Source organism: Lepidochelys olivacea, assembly GCF_965140295.1.
Source record: "Lepidochelys olivacea isolate rLepOli2 genome assembly, chromosome: 6".
Lineage (NCBI taxonomy): Eukaryota > Metazoa > Chordata > Testudines > Cheloniidae > Lepidochelys > Lepidochelys olivacea.
In genome coordinates this window covers 99,051,268-99,068,408 of record NC_140416.1, presented here as the reverse complement: position 1 = coordinate 99,068,408, position 17,141 = coordinate 99,051,268, and the positions used below count along the sequence as shown (strand labels likewise).

General features: G+C 37.6%; 1 protein-coding gene across 3 annotated transcripts in view; it reads right to left on the bottom strand.

Moving 5' to 3' along the window:
- Window positions 1-227: 227 nt before the first annotated feature.
- The window catches only part of CPSF2 (cleavage and polyadenylation specific factor 2), a 26,960-nt gene continuing 10,046 nt past the window's right edge, over window positions 228-17,141 (bottom strand). For all 3 annotated transcript variants that reach the window (XM_084630770.1, XM_084630771.1, XM_084630772.1), the window contains exons 5-15: window positions 15,834-15,963; window positions 14,307-14,422; window positions 13,507-13,694; window positions 12,702-12,992; window positions 11,311-11,411; window positions 10,682-10,882; window positions 9,840-9,992; window positions 8,652-8,877; window positions 6,480-6,782; window positions 1,676-1,810; window positions 228-1,566 (exon numbers count right to left, since the gene is read on the bottom strand). In XM_084630770.1, coding sequence (XP_084486896.1) covers window positions 1,474-1,566; window positions 1,676-1,810; window positions 6,480-6,782; window positions 8,652-8,877; window positions 9,840-9,992; window positions 10,682-10,882; window positions 11,311-11,411; window positions 12,702-12,992; window positions 13,507-13,694; window positions 14,307-14,422; window positions 15,834-15,963 — 1,937 coding nt within the window. In that variant the 3' untranslated portion in view covers window positions 228-1,473. The remainder of the gene's footprint in view (window positions 1,567-1,675; window positions 1,811-6,479; window positions 6,783-8,651; window positions 8,878-9,839; window positions 9,993-10,681; window positions 10,883-11,310; window positions 11,412-12,701; window positions 12,993-13,506; window positions 13,695-14,306; window positions 14,423-15,833; window positions 15,964-17,141) is intronic.

The window sequence follows — 17,141 nt, the reverse complement described above, 5'->3', positions numbered from 1 at the left end:
CAGAAGTTTTTGAATGCTTATCCCAGTTTTCTTTTAAGTTCCTATTCCAACTTTTAAACAGTATAAATAGGCAACATGAAGAATAGCTATACAATGCCTAATAGTCAAGAATGAACAGCAAACTAATCTGTGCTTCAGCAGCAGCCCACAGAGTTGGTTTTTGCCCATATTTCATTAAAAGTTTTGTTTGCTTTTTTTTAAATAAACAAATGAGAGCAGAACTCAAGTTTAAGCCACCGTTGTTGTAATAAATGAAGAATAATTTCAAACACTGATTAAAACCAAAGGTTGAGAATAAAAAAGTAATTTCTGATTAATAGACCAGTGCTCTGCATGTGTTCCATCACTGTTTTCTGTTCAGAAATGTAAGAAGTTAAGTGACCCAAGACTGTTCATATTCAACTAAAAATCTAACAAATTTTAGTACCAGTGGCTGTAATCCCACTGCCAGCAATAGGAAAAACAAGTACTATGAAACCTGGTACCAAGCAGATAAATTCACAAAGTCAAGAATTCAGATGTAAGGACAGAATACCTTCCTGAACTCACCTCACTGTGCACTGCTTATTATAAGTAACAGAATGCAGGTGTTTTGTTTTTTTTCTTGAAAGTATTAAAATCAAAATTCACAAAAGATAGGTATAACTGGCGTAACAGATTGTAACAACTAGAAGTTATGCATATATACATATACAGTAGCGAGAAAATGCAAAAACATGTGGTTAGCAGATATGCCAGACAACCTTTGTTTTTCCACTCATTCTGTATTTTAGATTGCGTTACATTCTAAAAATGTATTTAACCTTATAACATTTTAGGACTGGCTTTTTGACCCAGGAAATTGAGATTTTATTTCGGAATATCTTATGATGTACTGTATCAATCGGTAGCATGAAGCAGTTACAGTATTAACAAGGGTGCATATTAACCACTGCAGGAAAGTCACTATTAAGAACTTGGCCAATTTTCAGTGGCCTAGAAATTTTTTTGCTGAAGCTTCTACTGTTCAGTAGAAGAACCTCCCCACAAAAACCAAAGACAACCTTTTCTGATATTTTTAAAATAGGAAAACAGATTATTTTTATATATTTGCATTCTTAGGCAGAGACTTGGTATGCCACGTTACGTCAAAGAGCATGTTTATGACCAGTAAAATCCTTCTCGGAAGAAAGTTCGTAAAGGAAACTGTCAATCTCAATTATAGCATACCAACTGTATTTGCAACAATATTCTTTAACAGCTTGAAAGTCAGCAATGTGGAATGTACCAAGGGATGTCTTATATAGAACTGTGGTAGCAATTATTTACTTGTTTAGGTTAGTTTACTGGACTTTGATGTCTAACTTTTCTGAACAATCAGTATTCTCTGTAGAAATTAGAAAACTACAAAAAGATACCCACAAAAATAAAAAGGTAGAAATCTCCACTGTCTTTTAAAGTTCAAGTAAAGACATCATCTTCACAGCATCTCCATTAGACAATGGCATACTGCTCATATAAAAGATCTCTTATTCTATAGAAGTCCTGGCAAAGACAGCCTTCCAATCCAATGCGCCCTGTTTCAGTCTGAAACAAAAAACATACTTGAATCTATTATCTGTACAGTGAGATGGTTAGGGAGATACACATAATGTGTTGCATATATTCTATATAGCTTTAAAAACAACATACTTACCCTACGAACAGCCACTAGGTTGTTGCACACAAGCACCCCTCCTACAAATTCAGCTTGAATTCCTTCTCGCAGAAGAACTTGTTTAAAATCAGACAGTCTTGGCTCATTCATGAAAACAGACTGATGTCCAATAACCTTTCAATGAATAAAGGACAAAAAATAAATCTTCTAAAGATTTTAGTAAAACATTTTTATTAAGCCTTTATAATAAAGTAACTGAGCATATGATTGGAAAAAAATATTCTAGGGCTGTCAAGCGATTAAAAAAATTAATCGCGATTAATCGCACTGTTAAACAAAAAGAAAAGGAGGACTTGTGGCACCTTAGAGACTAACCAATTAAGTCCTCCTTTTCTTTTTGCGAATACAGACTAACACGGCTGTTACTCTGAAAACTGTTAAACAATAATACCATTTATTTAAATATTTTTGGATGTTTTCTACATTTTTAAATATATTGATTTTAACTATAACAGAATACAAAATGTACAGTGCTCAATTTATTACAAATATCTGTGCTGCGAAAAACAAAAAAAAAATAGTATTTTTCAATTCCCCTAATACAAGTACTGTAGTGCAATCTCTTTATCATGAAAGTTGAAAATACAAATGGTGAATTATGTACAAAAAAACCCTGCATTCAAAAATAAACCAACGTAAATCTTTAGAGCCTACAAGTCCACTCAGTCCTACTTCTTGTTCAGCCAGTCACTCAGACAAGTTTGTTTACATTTGCAGGAGATAATGCTGCCCGCTTCTTGTTTACAATGTCACCTGAAAGTGAGAACAGGCGTTCACATGGCACTTTTGTAGCAGGCATTGCAAGGTATTTACGTGTCAAATGCACTAAAGATTCATGTCCCTTCACACTGCAACCACCATTCCAGAGGACGTGTCCATGCTGATGATGGGTTCTGCTTGATAATGATCCAAAGCAGTGCAGATCAATGCATGTTCATTTTCATCATCTGATTAAAGATGCCACCAGCAGAAAGTTGATTTTCTTTTTTGATGGTTCGGGTTCTGCAGTTTCCACATCAGAATGTTGCTCTTTTAAAGACTTCTGAAAGCATGACTCCACACCTCATCCCTCTCAGATTTTGGAAGACACTTCAGATTCTTAAACCTTGGGTTCAGTGCTGTAGCTATCTTTAGAAATCTCACACTGGTACCTTCTTTGTGTTTTGTCAAATCTGCAGGGAAAATGTTTTTAAAACGAACAACACGTGCTCGGTCATCATCCAAGACTCCTATATTATGGAAATACATGGTGGGTAACACAGAGCAGGAGACATACTATTCTCCCCCAAGGAGTTCAGTTAAAATTTAATTAATGCATTATTTTTTTAACAAGCATGTCCTCTGGAATGGTAGCCAAAGCATGAAGGGACATACGAATGTTTAGCATATCTGGCATGTAAATACCTTGCAATGCCAGCTACAAAAGTGCCATACGAACGCCTCTCTCACTTTCAGGTGACACTGTAAATAAGAAGTGGGCAGTAGTATCTCCCATAAATGTAAACAAACTTGTTTGACTTAGTGATTGGCTGAATAAGAAGTAGGACTCAGTAGACTTGTATGCTCTAAAGCAGGGATTGGCAACCTTTGGCACACAGCGCAACAGGGAAATCCGTGGGCAGGCCAGGACGGTTTGTTTATCTGCAGTGTCTGCAGGTTTGGCCGATGGCAGCTCCCACTGGCCACAGTTCGCAGTTCCAGGCCTATGGGGGCTGTGGCAAGTGGCGTGGGCCGAGGAACATGTTTTTGAGCGCAGTTATGTGACAAAAATCTACATTTGTAAGTTGCACTTTCACAATAAAGAGTTTGCATTACGGTACTTGTATAAGGTGAACTGAAAAGTACTATTTCTTTTGTTTATCATTTTTACAGTGCAAGTATTTGTAATAAAAAATAATATAAAGTGAGCACTGTACACTTCGTATTCAGTGTTGTAATTAAAATCAATATATTTGAAAACGTAGAAAAACATCCACAACTAGTTAATAAATTTCAATTGGTATTCTCTTGTTTAACAGTGTGATTAAAACAGAGTTTAATCACGATTAATATTTTAAATCGCAATTAATTTTTTGAGTTAATAGTGTAAGTTAACTGTGATTAATTCACAGCCCTAATTTATTCGATTTCCCCTTTGATAGGTGTAATGATTTTAAGACAGTCTCCTCACGAGCAACTCCTAGTCTGTGCTGGGATCCTAGACCTGCGGGACAGGGCATGGGAAACTCTGGTTTCCTTTTCAAGCTCTGTGGTCTTGGGAAAGTCAGCTAGGGTGAGATTCTCACCCAAGCTCAAGCCCTTTTATGCCAGATGAAAGGGCCCTATAAACCTTGAATCTAGCCAAGAGAGGATTTCCCCCTGCGTAGGTACTGTGTAAGACAGCCATAAGGCTCCCTGATAGGACCTGCTCACAAGCCCTGGGGCAAGGGGTGTGCTGGGAGCAGTGCCCCGACAATCAACACTGTGGTTCACAGCACAGCCCAGGGAGGCTGCCATAATTTAGACAGCCCTAGGTGCCTTCCTAAGTTATGCTCCAAGGGATACAGAGGCCCTCAGCAGTACTGGTTTGAGAGGGTACAAAGGTGGCAACGTACCTCCACCTGGCCTAAGAGTTGCAGCGCAAGACCTTACCCTTAACATCTGTATGTCTCAGTTTTCTCTATTTCTTAAAAGGAGTTAATGATATCTACCCAGATACACAAAAGTATTTGAGGACTAAGGACGAAGAGTGCTATAAGAATTGCACTGTCTGATTCTCTGTTGGTCAGTTAGGTGCTTCTTTTTGAAATGATATTTGTGCATGTATCTATCTTTAACTACATAAGATAAGGAAACATTTACCACAGTGTCAGATGAAATTTAAGAGTAAATCCAAGGAGTGATACCAACTCGGGCTGTCAATTAATCACAGCTAATGCCTGCGATTAACTGAAAACAAAATTAATACGTTAATTTTTTTAAACACATCAATCGTATAACTCTGGGTGGAGGTGAAGAGGCATTGGCAGTGAGGGGGCTGAAGCTCCAGCTCGGAGCCTGGTGTGGGGTGGAGGCTTGAGCCTGGAGCCCCACGCGAGCACCGAGGAGCCCCAAGCAGGGCAGAAGCCCCAAGACCCCTGCCTATATTTGAAAATATAGAAAACATCCAAAAATATTTAAATAAATGGTATTATGTTACTGTTTAACAGTGCAATTAAAAATTAATTGCAATTTATTTTTTTAATCTCACAATTAATCGTAATTTTTTAAATTGCTTGACAGCCCAAATACCAACTGATTTCCAAAGTCATGCATGGTAAGTGCACAGGTCACATAATAAATAAAAATTTGTATTGCATCAGTACCTAGAAGCCCCATCTGAGATCAGCATCACATTGTGATAAGCACTGTATATTATACATAATAAAGGGTATGTCTACACTACCCGCCAGATTGGCGGGCAGTGATCAATCCAACAGGGGTCGATTTATTGCATCTAGTCTAGAAGCAATAAATAGACCCCTGAGCACTCTCCCATCAACTCCTGTACTCCACCGCTGCGAGAGGCGCAGGTGGAGTTGACAGGGGAGAGGCAGCAGTCGACTCACCGCGGTGAAGACACCATGGTAAGTTGATCTAAGTACGTCGACTTCAGCTACGTTATTCACATAGCAGAAGTTGCATAACTGAGATCGATCCCCCACCCCCTAATGTAGACCAGGGCAAAGAGACATTCTCTATCTTGAAGCGCTCACATTCTGAACAAAGAAAGCAGTAGCTGTGGAACAACCGTAAAAATCAGACATGAAAGTTGCGATATTACAACAAAAAAACTTCAAAACCAGACTCCAGCGAGAGACTGTTGAATTGGAATTCATTTGCAAATTGGATACAATTAACTTAGGCTTGAATAGAGACTGGGAGTGGCTAAGTCATTATGCAAGGTAACCTATTTCCCCTTGTTTTTTCCTACCCCCCCAAGACGTTTTTGTTAAACTCTGGATTTGTGCTGGAAATGGCCCACCTTGATTATCATACACATTGTAAGGAGAGTGATCACTTTAGATAAGCTATTACCAGCAGGAGATTGGGGTGGGGGGAGAGAAGCCTTTTGTAGTGGTAAACACCCATTTTTTCATGCTTTGTGTGTATAAAAAGATCCTCTATACTTTCCACAGTATGCAACTGATGAAGTGAGCTGTAGCTCACGAAAGCTTATGCTCAAATAAATTGGTTAGTCTTTAAGGTGCCACAAGTACTCCTTTTCTTTTTGCGAATACAGACTAACACGGCTGCTACTCTGAAACCTGACACTAAGGGCTGGTCTTCACTACAGGGAGATAAATGCTGCTGCAATCAATGCAGCAGGGATCAATTTAGTGGGTCTAGTGAAAACCCAGAGAGCGCTCTGCTGTCGACTTAGCGGTTGACCTCAGTACTCCAGCTCCCCGAGAAGAGTAAGGGAATTCAAGGGGAGAGCATCTCCTGCCAACGCAGTGCAGTGAAGACTGGGGTAAGTCGACCTAAGCTACGTAGCTGGAGTAGCGTAATTTAGGTCGATTTACCCCCATAGTGAAAACAAGCCCTAAGACACCAATTTACAACATGAACAGTCCGATACTGGAGGCCTTATTCAAGCAAAGCTCCTGACTTTAATGAGGCTTCTACCTGAATAAGTGCCACTTAAAGTCAGGCTCTAAACATTGAAAAAACGATACCGGAAAATCATCCCCACAAATATAAGACAAAAATCAGCACAAATATAAGAGAGCATGTAGCCAAGGGAAGGCAAAAGCTTTTCTACCTCATGTGGTGGCAGTGGTTCTAGAGTAGGGATGATCTCGCTCTCCTCACATACTTCCTTATCATCATCATCAAACAAACTCTTCATGGCCTTTTGCTGTGCAATAACACTGGACTCAGAAGAAGGCATATCCACTTGCATTTCCAAGTCTTCTCCATCTTCCCTCAGCTCTCCTTCTTCCAGAATGACTCCTGTGTCCACTTTTGAAACCCGCATGTCCAGGACGCCATCTATCCACGCCAGTTCTGCATCTTTCGCTTTACAGAACTGAAGGGAGCTGACCAGAGAATCTTTTAACCTGACCTAAGTTGCACATAGACAAAAACTGTAATGACTTATTTACATAAGCAAACCTGACAGCACATTTCACAGGCTCTTAACACCAACTTTTTAAAAATTAATAATTTCCCCATACATTATGACACCATGTTGTTTGAATCCATCACACTCTTTAGAAAAAAACCCTCCAGCAATAAAGCACAACACTAAATGACAGAAGAGTACACATGGCTTGCACCTGACAATTGGTTTGGAAAGCAGCAGAAAAAAAACAAACAAATATTAGTGCTCTTTCTTGGTAAAGATAAGCAGATCAGACTGTGACTTTTGAGGGTTAAGGTGAGACTTTCGTTGTAACTCCCCTTTTCACATATTTTTAATCTGAAATATTTTTCTGTAGCGCTAAAACTATCCTTGATGGCTCTTGGTATGTTTAAGAACAGTTCCTTCTGCTATGTTTGAATTATTGGAGAGATTAAAAAAAAAAAAAAAATCAACCACACAACATATCAACTTTGCATTTAAATGGCACTTATGTAGTTCTTTACCAGTCATGATGGGAAAAGATTAAATATCTAAACCTTAAGTGACTAAAACATCACTTTTAACCACATTCAATTGGAATCTAAGATATTAACAGATTCCAGTAAAAACCTGCCTTTTTTGAGACTTCACGGTGGCATTGTATTCCTTGGCCCAGATGCTGCTGCTGTTGGGATCAAGTGTATGAAGGAGACTTGCAAAGGTTTCATTATAAACACACACCATAATCCTCCCAAAAAATAAATTTGATTTCTTCTTCATTTTCTGATGCCCCCACCTGTTTCTTTTTCAGATGTTAATACTGCAAAGGTATGAATTAGCTCTGTGCAGAGAGCAGAAAATTTGTTTTGTGACTGATTTTGAAATTTGACTTTCTTCTGAATGAGACTTGAAAGTTGTAAAGTTCTCCATAAAGGAAAATTCCAAAAAAATATTTGTTTCAGGTCCATCAAAACATTTTGCAATTTTGACATTTTTTATTATAATACAGAATAATAGGTTTTTTCAAAATGAAAAATCAGAATGTTTTATTCCAGAACAGTTGAAATGAGACATTTCAATACTGTTAGAACTTTAACCCGGTTTTCTTCCAAAGTCAATCAACAATTTCGAGAAGCATTTCAATTTGGATTTCCATTGGAGTTTCTCCAACCAGCTCTCACATGCTCTCATTCATACCCCACTTCCTTCAAACTGAGGTGTGTACTCTTCTCTCTAGCCCCATTACCCCTCCATTAGATCTCTGCTTCAAAGCTTAATTGGAACCGTTTATAATGCTGACATGCTCAGGCAATTTCTCTAGTTTTTCTTCATGTTACACACAGACACACAAACACACAGAGTAGTGGTACAGTTAAGGTTTTTAGTAAAATTAACTTGCTCTTACTTGACACGCATATTTTCAGTTACTATTGGGCTATTTCTTTTGCATCCAAAACTCTTACAGCAGTTTCAATAAGAAGTTTGGATATACAAGAAATGCAAGACTGGGACTCAAATGCATACCTAAATATATACAATGTGTTCAGCAGAGCAAGTTGAATGAGATACTTTCCTTTTGCACTTTATAACTGCAGGCTTAAATATGTAATCTTAAACTTCTATTAATGTAGTGACTGCATTAATAATGTGTAGGTATAACATAATATCCACATGATTATAATGGAAATGTTTCCATCTTTCCCCAGAAATAAAAGTTAATTCTCTTGCCTCAATAGGACTAGATGTAAGTGATCATAGCATTATCTTCTTTCCCTCCAAAAGGCACAGCCAAATAATGACATAATCTGATCAATGTAGAGCTCTCACATCCCTCAGTACTCATATAATTGACAAATCCCACCATCTTACCTGATAGATGTGAGTCTCACTGGTTGCATCTACAGTTTCATGCAGTTTAGGCATATAAACTTTAATATCTTTCCCACCAAAAGCTCTGCAAGACTCTGAAAGGTCCTGGCTGGCCTCAGGTGGACCATGGACAATGATCAACTGTCGTGGCTTCATCTGGTTAATGATTTTTTTAATGGAGTCACCATCTGAGCGTCCTTCATAGTCTATGTATGTAACTCTGGCTCTAATTTGATTTAAAAAGAAAAAAAATTCTTAATGCTTTATGTTCTAAATTTAGAGAGAATAATTATGTTGTCTTATTGCTGTAACACTTGCTCTTCCTTTCCCATTCCCCCTCCTGCCCAATACCACATCATGTATAAAAGTAGACTGTAAACTCTTAGGAACTAATCAAATTCTGTGCCACCTCCAGGAGGAGCAACACAAAAGGTGCAGCCCACAGGAAGCTTTAAGCCACTTTGTGCCTTCCTGACTCCAAAACAGGCCCCAGCCTAGTTTAGGCAGCCCAGGGAGGTGGGTCTGCTGTAAGTTACAGAAGCCTCCCCCATGTTGCTTGCAGCATAAGCCAGAATGGCAGTAGTTATGTGCACTATGCCCCCCAAAATGCCAGAGACTGCAAGAGGAAGAGGGTGGGGAGAAGGCCACACTTCGGCCATATATGGCAGCCCAATGCAGTGTCTGCAACAGTGGAGTTCTCCCCCAGCCTCTTTAAACCACCCAAGCACCATATTGGGGGGGGGGAGAGAGGGGGGAGGGAAAGAAAGGGGCAAAATTTTCTTTTGTGTCTTTTCATCTGTGCTACAAGGCACCTAGCACCCTTCCGGGTGCCATAAAATAATGACTAAATGTTACATTAATGTAGGTTTCTTTCAATTAGTTTTCTTTACAAAAAAAGGATTTAATAGGTGATACTTGAAATACACACATCTCTTTCAATGATTTTCTACCCTTTTCATAAACGTAAAAAAACCCCCAACAAATTATCTTCCAGTTCCCCAGAAAAATCTCCCTCTGAACTTGGGGGGAAAAAATAAGAAGCCATCATAAAGTTTCAGCCTGAAAAATATTTTTTGAGAAAAAAAACCATAAGCAACTAAACACTGTTTACAATGCATCAGCCATTTCAGTTGTGAATCCCTGACAAACAGTGCCCTCCACCTGTAAGCTTATCTAAAAATCACTCACTTTATTTCCATTGATTCCGTTGCGGAAATACATTTGGTAGGAACATCTGATAAATCTTGATCCATAGGCTCATCTCCATTTGTCAGACCAGATTCTAATTTACTCTTTTCTTCTTCGGTTGCTTGAAGCTCTGGAACTAGGAAATCCTCAGGCCTAATGTTGAAATTTTTAATTATTTGTATTAAAGTAGCACCATGGTTCTAGGTGCTATACAAACCATATTTATTATTACACTGTATTACCACTGAGTTGCTTTACAATTAGAAGTATGTAAGTTCAGCAAAAATGTTTTTAAAATTCCAATCTCTAAACATGCTCAAGGATATTCCACCCCAGATTAACTATATTTCTTCCAGATTAGTATCTTTTAGATATTTCAATTTCTCACATTTAAAATCAGCCAACATTCTGCAAGATTCTCTCTCTCTTTAGTAGGAGTTCCTTAAAAGGCAGATAGAAACCGCTGGCTTCCGGGAAAGAGGATGTTTTCCCTCCTTTTCATTTTAAAGTCATTTATAAATCAGATTGTGGAATTTAAACAAAAATCAGGTTCCTGTTGAACAGAAAAGAATTTAATCACTACTCTCTTCTCAGATAAAGAAAGTGCCTAGAGAGGCAGCATGATTTAAATGGACTGAGCATGAGGAAAAAGGTAGTAACTTCTTAATTTCAGTCCTGGCACAATCACTAATTCTCTGTGGGACCTACAGCAACTTGTCTTAATTTCTGTCTGTTATCCTTTGTCTAAAGTGGGGATAATACCTACTTCACAGGTCTGTCGCAAGTGCTTCAAAAACAAAACACTATACAAATAACATTACTATTTTTTTCCCCGCACATACTTGATAATCTCCCCATATTCATCCCATTTAATTCTTTCTTCTGGGGCTGGAAACATTGGATAAGACTTCTTGGCCTGTTTGAAGAAGCTTCCTTTTCGGCTACCTTCACCTTTCATCATCAAGTCATGCTTAGTTTTATGCACTGATGGCTGATCAATATCCTCTTCAACATCACTCTCATCACTGGAATCAATATCTGCCCTGAAATGTTACCCCAAAATGCACTTTAAGGTATTTCTTTTAAGTTTCATTTTACACACCCATCCACACACACTTAAAATGAAATTTTATACTATATATCAAACATTTGCTGGCCATTGCCTGCACAAAGACTGTCACAGGTCTAATTTTGCAATTAATGAACATTTAGAAACATTTAAAAGCAGTTACTGCTGGAGAACTAAGATGGCTTACAAACTTTAGAAAGCATTTGTGATTCTCAAAGAGAGTTGAAAGGGACCCATTAAAACAGAACTCCATAGCTGACTAATGAATGATCTGACATATTTTCACCTATGGAAGCTACAATATTCAGTTATTTCCAAAAGGTGGTAAGGAATCATACTGGTTACTTGGAGGCTGTGTCTTTGGCATTAAGAGCCCACTGCATTAATAGGAAATATACTTACTCTTTGGACTGTTCTAACTTTTTCGCTGCTTCTTTCTTTAGTTTCTCCTTTTCTAGGTACTCCTCAAGTTCCTTTCCTTCAAGTTTTACACGTTTCCTCAACTAAAAAGAAAAAAAAAAAAGAGTGTGTGTGTGTGTGTATGTAAAAATATAAAAGGAGGGGAAAAATTGTATTAGGGTAAGCAACTTCAAAAAAGCTGTAACTTTTATTTGGAAGTTTTAATACCCTTTCAATTGCACTGTTTCAAACTTTTACCCAGTCATAATCAGTATAAGGATACCAAAGTGATTAAGGCTACATTCTGTACCCACATTGAGTTGAGTAGTAAACTTACTCTAAAATGGAAATAAAATCCCTAGTACTGTTAAAATTGAGCAAATATAGTATTACCATGCTGAACAATAAAATAGTCATAGTAAAACTGTATTAAAGATCAACTGATTTACTTTACAGAACTCCTAAATAGAAACTGATCTTCATTCAGTAACTTACAGTGCAGGAATTATTTTTTCCCCTGCTTTCAGTAACTGAATAGGGCAAAAATAATATTCGGTGTTGGTATTCTGCTTTCCCTGTCTTTGCCACTGATAAACAAGAGCAGAATGCCAAAGTTGAATACTATTATAGGGAACAGCAGCAAATTTTGCTCTGGCTTTAAAGAAGGCAAACCACAGTATAACTTATTCTAAATAATACTGTGTCCCGAGGACAATAATGCATGAAGTGTCATCCTATTCTTTTAGGAAATTATAAAAGAAAGCTGTAGAATCTATATGGAAATTGCTAATGAACCCCCTTGAAGTCAGAGGTGTACACACTCCCATACAAACCATAAAATTTCTCAGGTGGAATCAGGGGCAGGTGCAGTATGAAAAATTACTGAAATCAGCTGTATAAGTCAATTGTTCCCTTTTATTTTCCACCCTTAATTTTATCTTTTTAAATTTCTTGTGTTATATTAACCTCACTCAGCTTGATTTTCTTTTTCAAGATGATTTTTTGGTCCAAATAGCTACTGCACCTTGCCATCTAAAAGTCAACAGGAAACTGTACAATTACTTTCTGTTTACTGTAACATGGGTGTGCTTCTGTGATGTGAAAGATTTTTTTAGCAATTTCCATGCTTATGCTTATGCTGCTTAACGCTGCCCTTCAGCTAATATATTATAATTCCCTACCATAAAATCTACTTTTGATCTTATTCTTGTTTGACCATGCCATGCTTAACTATAACTACAGTTTGACACGTCAGGAAACGTGGCTTAAGAGTTCTCTCAGCAACTAGACAAAATTTTCAATAGCAGAATCAAAAAAGAAATTTAAGCTAGGTCTTGCAAACATTGCCACAGTTGGTAAACATCAAAAAATCTGAATTGTAACCTAGTCCTTACCTCTATATCTATAACTTTTTCAGAAGGGTTATCTATAAGAAATCGTGCTAGCGTCCCAGGTGTGGTCCTGTAAGTTAAAATTACAGAGTTTTTGGAATCCTGACACCATTGTATAAAGAGATCTCTTGAAAACCCACATTCCAAATCAGGCTGGCTGGCAAGCACGACTTTTGGGCTAGGCACTCGAGCCAGGTCAGAAAGACCATGACACAATGAGAGATGGCGGAATTGAAATGGATTGTTCCTCTTGTCTTCAAAACACCTCATCAGTTTGTCACTCATCCACTCAACCTAAGGGTGGTATTGGAAAAAAGTGTTAAGTCATCTGTAGGATTTACATGGTACTGTGTAATAACTAAAACTGATGTACGAACTATATACTTGTACCTGACAACATTAAAAAATGCTCTTCTAGAGATTCTCAAGTTGACCGGTGCAGTATGCATACACATCAAATCGGTCTCTTTACCAATACCTCTTTGTGGGCGATCACATATCATATATATAAATTAAATATTCTTTATCACACCTGTAACCGAGGCTAACAGGTCATGTGGTACAAAGAAAATGGATTTCCCTGTCGATTAAGTCATACCACTGGCAGTATTCTGGTTGTATATTACTTGATGGAGGGAATTTAGATCACGAGTGCCCACTCTGGAATAGGGAAGTCAGCCCAGTAACACAAAAAACTTTCTTCATGTTAAAAAGAACTACATGCCCTTGGATAAGCCTATTGTTATCAAGCAGCATTAAGAATGAAAATAATTAGCCCATTCATAACTATTTTAATATCAGAACACACCTGTGATTTAGAAAACTCCACTACATTGTAGCTGACATTATTTAAAAGTGCTAAAGAGTAGACTCCTAATCCTGCATCTTTTGTTCTCCAAATCTGATCAAGAAGTTGGGCAAGTTCCAGAACTCTGCCTGCTGTATCCACGGCTATTAACACATTTCCATCACCTCGCAACGTCTCCAAGACATTGGCTGGAGTGGGATGGGAGAGGAGAAACAAAAAAATAAATAAAATCAAGTAGCTGCACACTGAACCACAATTAGAAGAGGAGAAAGATTTTTATTTTCTCTACCAAACATCAACTATAATCAGAGGAAAACTAAACTCAAAGATTAACTGACAATAAGCAGCACTGAGAAATCTCAGCTTCAAAGAGATATTGATGCACAATTCCCACTGAAATTAATGGGAGCTGTGCCCCCGCCATAGAGCTTTGAAAAGCTCAGCCTTAATATTTAATAGCGATTTCTTTTTTTAAATCCATTTTAATGATTTTTTTTTTCAAATGAAGCACAAAGAACTATTGAAATTTACTTCCTTATCTCACAGGAACAGATCAGCTCAGGCTAGATCAAAACATGAAGTCTTTGAATCAATTTCAGCAAGCACGACTCAATCACCTTTTATCTGAAAATATGTTTATTCACAGGATCACTAGTGTTAGAAAAAATAAAAATAAATCAGAAACTTAAAAGAAAATTAAAGATTCTCAGTTTTCATGTATATTGCATTTGTTGTAGAAGTTTATAACTTAATTGAAAAACAGATATTTTCCATTACTACTGATTTGGCAAAATACATACTTAACAGTTGTTCATCTCTTTGCTTCCGTCTGGGTTGTACGTAAGTAGCATTAAAGGAATCTGTGATAAGCAGCGAAGGCCTGCTCAACATTTCCAGAGAACATCCATTTAAATGGCTGAAGAAAAAGAAGTTAGGCAACACTAGTTCAGTTTTCGTATTTCTATTGACAAGGCAAAAAAAAGTCATAAGATTGAAAACTTTCACACTGAGAAGTATGTGCAGAACTGGTATTCCCCATTATCTGGCAAATTTTTAATTAGATTCTTATGGTCTTTTAACAACAAAAAACCTTGGGGGGAAAAAAAGCCCTCTATCGTAGGAATCAGATGATACTTATTAAGAGAAAATGTACTAGAACATGGAGTTTATGATTTGGCTTCATAATTATGTACTTATGCCATGTTTAGCAAGAACAGTTTTTTGTTAGGCCAAAAGCATGGCAACTTCACCCTGCTTTAATTTTCTACTTGTCATGCCTTTCCTTACCTGAAACCTCTCAGCACCCCTTAAATTTAGTTTAAGGCAAACAAACCCCAAATAATTTATGATGTTTTAAGTCTGCAAACTTCTTCCGCTCTGATTTTATTCTCATCTCCATTTGTCCCTTTAACACATTTTAATTTAAAACAAAACCTTCCTAGAGCACCACAGAATATAAGTTATCTTTTTTGTGGGAGTGGGGGGAAGTGAGGGGAGATTTGCCCTTGTCTCTCTTTTAAAGGATCTTAAACACTTCCACAAGAATCTAAATATAATTATTTCCTCATTTTAAGCACCAAGTCACCTATGTATTTTTTTTCCATTTTCTAATAAATGTCTGTCCCATTTGACTTATTCTTGAATTACTTCTTTATGAGACCAGCTGTGAATACTCCTACAAGCAAAAATTTCCCTGTAATCACATTTTGATCAAAGGAGAAAATAAACACTGCAATTTCCCACAAATATAAGATTCAAACTCTCCTTCCCCCCATTTCCCCTCTGGCCCCCGAAGCCTTTGGTATCTGCATTTTGTACCTAGATTACTATGCAACATTTATATCTGTCCCCACTCCCACGCATCTGCAGTCTTGATTACAAGTTGGACCATATATTGGCATTTAGGGGCTCATTAGCATGGTTGTTTTTCCCCTGATAAAAGGGACAGTTATTTATCATTGTCTCATTCTTCTTCTCCTCAGAAGATTGCTTCTTTTTATTTTTATGAAAAAAAGACACTATTTATATTTTTATTCTCCTTTTTCAACTGGGAGGAGAGACTTCTCCCTCCTCTCCCCAGCTGTAGCACTGGACATTTTCTGTTTCAAAACTTACAATTAAATTAAAAACAGGATTTGAGAAGGAAGAAACAGAGACCTTACTGCTCTGTTGTACACTGCCAACTTCACTTCACCTCAAACAGCTGGATTTGATGGTGGCTATATTTATATTTCATGCCAATACAAGTATTTATCAGGCACTGTTAAATTACATAGCAATACTAACTGAAATTTGGGAAAAAATATCATTTGCTGTGTTGTACATACATCTCCCTCTTGTGGTTGAAGTCAACAGCATAAACAATTTCTTCTTCTCCATCTTTGACAATCTTCCAAATTGTGCCTCCTATCATATGACCAGCCGGCAGTGGTGTAATAGAAAGACCATGCCCTTTCCCTACAGGGACAGTATTGTAACCTCTCAATATTTCAGATATAGCATGCATATTACAATACATTATCCCAACCACACGGCAGTTTGAAATAAACCACTAACCCCAAGTTACTACTGATGAAGGAGATCATGTTAGGGAGGCCAGAAGTCATTATTCCCTTCAGCCTGAGTACTAACAATTGTGTAAGTACTTACATAACAAATATGACAAGTCAGGGACCCAGTTATAAGACAGTTCAAACTTTACATGACTTCTCATTGGTTTAGTTAGTGTGGACAGGACTTAACTTTGTCCCAATAAATGGGTTAATGCCTTAAACCAGAGGCTCTCAACCTTTCCAGACTACTGTACTCCTTTTAGGAGTCTGATTTATCTTGTGTATCCCCAAGTTTCACCTCCCTTAAAAACTATTGGTTTACAAAATCAGACATAAAAATACAGAGGTGTCACAGCACAGTTACTGAAAAATTGCTCTCTCATTTTTACCATATAATTATAAAATCAATTAATTGGACTATAAATATTGTACTTACATTTCAGTGCATAGTATATAGAGCAGTATGAACAAGTCATTTTTTGACATTTTAGTTTGTATTGACTTCACTAGTGCTTTTTATGTAGCCTGTTGTAAAACTCGGCAAATATCTAGATGAGTTGATGTACCCCCTGGAAGACCTCTGCGTACTGCCAGGGATATGCATACCCCTGGTTGAGAACCACTGCCTTAGACTACTATAATTTGAGCAGAAATCTCCAGTACTCCTGTCCATTTCCTGAAGAACTTGCTTTTCTGTTTTTATTTGTGCCCCTTTTCACTTGGGGAAAATATGTAAGCAGCTGTCAGTAATGTTGCCTTCAATTAGATAACAACAAGACGTATTTTAGAGATATGGAAGATATCAGAAAAATAAAGATGAGAACTAAGACATAGGACAGGAGAGTCAAATTCAATCTGGCATAACCCTTACCAACTTCAATGGGAGTTGGGCCTTTTTCTGAAATGTAATCACTGGGGCAGATCCTCAGCTATGGGTGGTGCTTTGACAGCTTACACCAATGAGGATCTGCTACTCTGTGGTGCTACTGATCCACTTTTAGTGAGGCAGAGGACCTACGCCAAGTACTCTCCTCAAAAAAGCAAACTCAAGTTCAAAATGAAAATGCACAGTAACTCCATTAA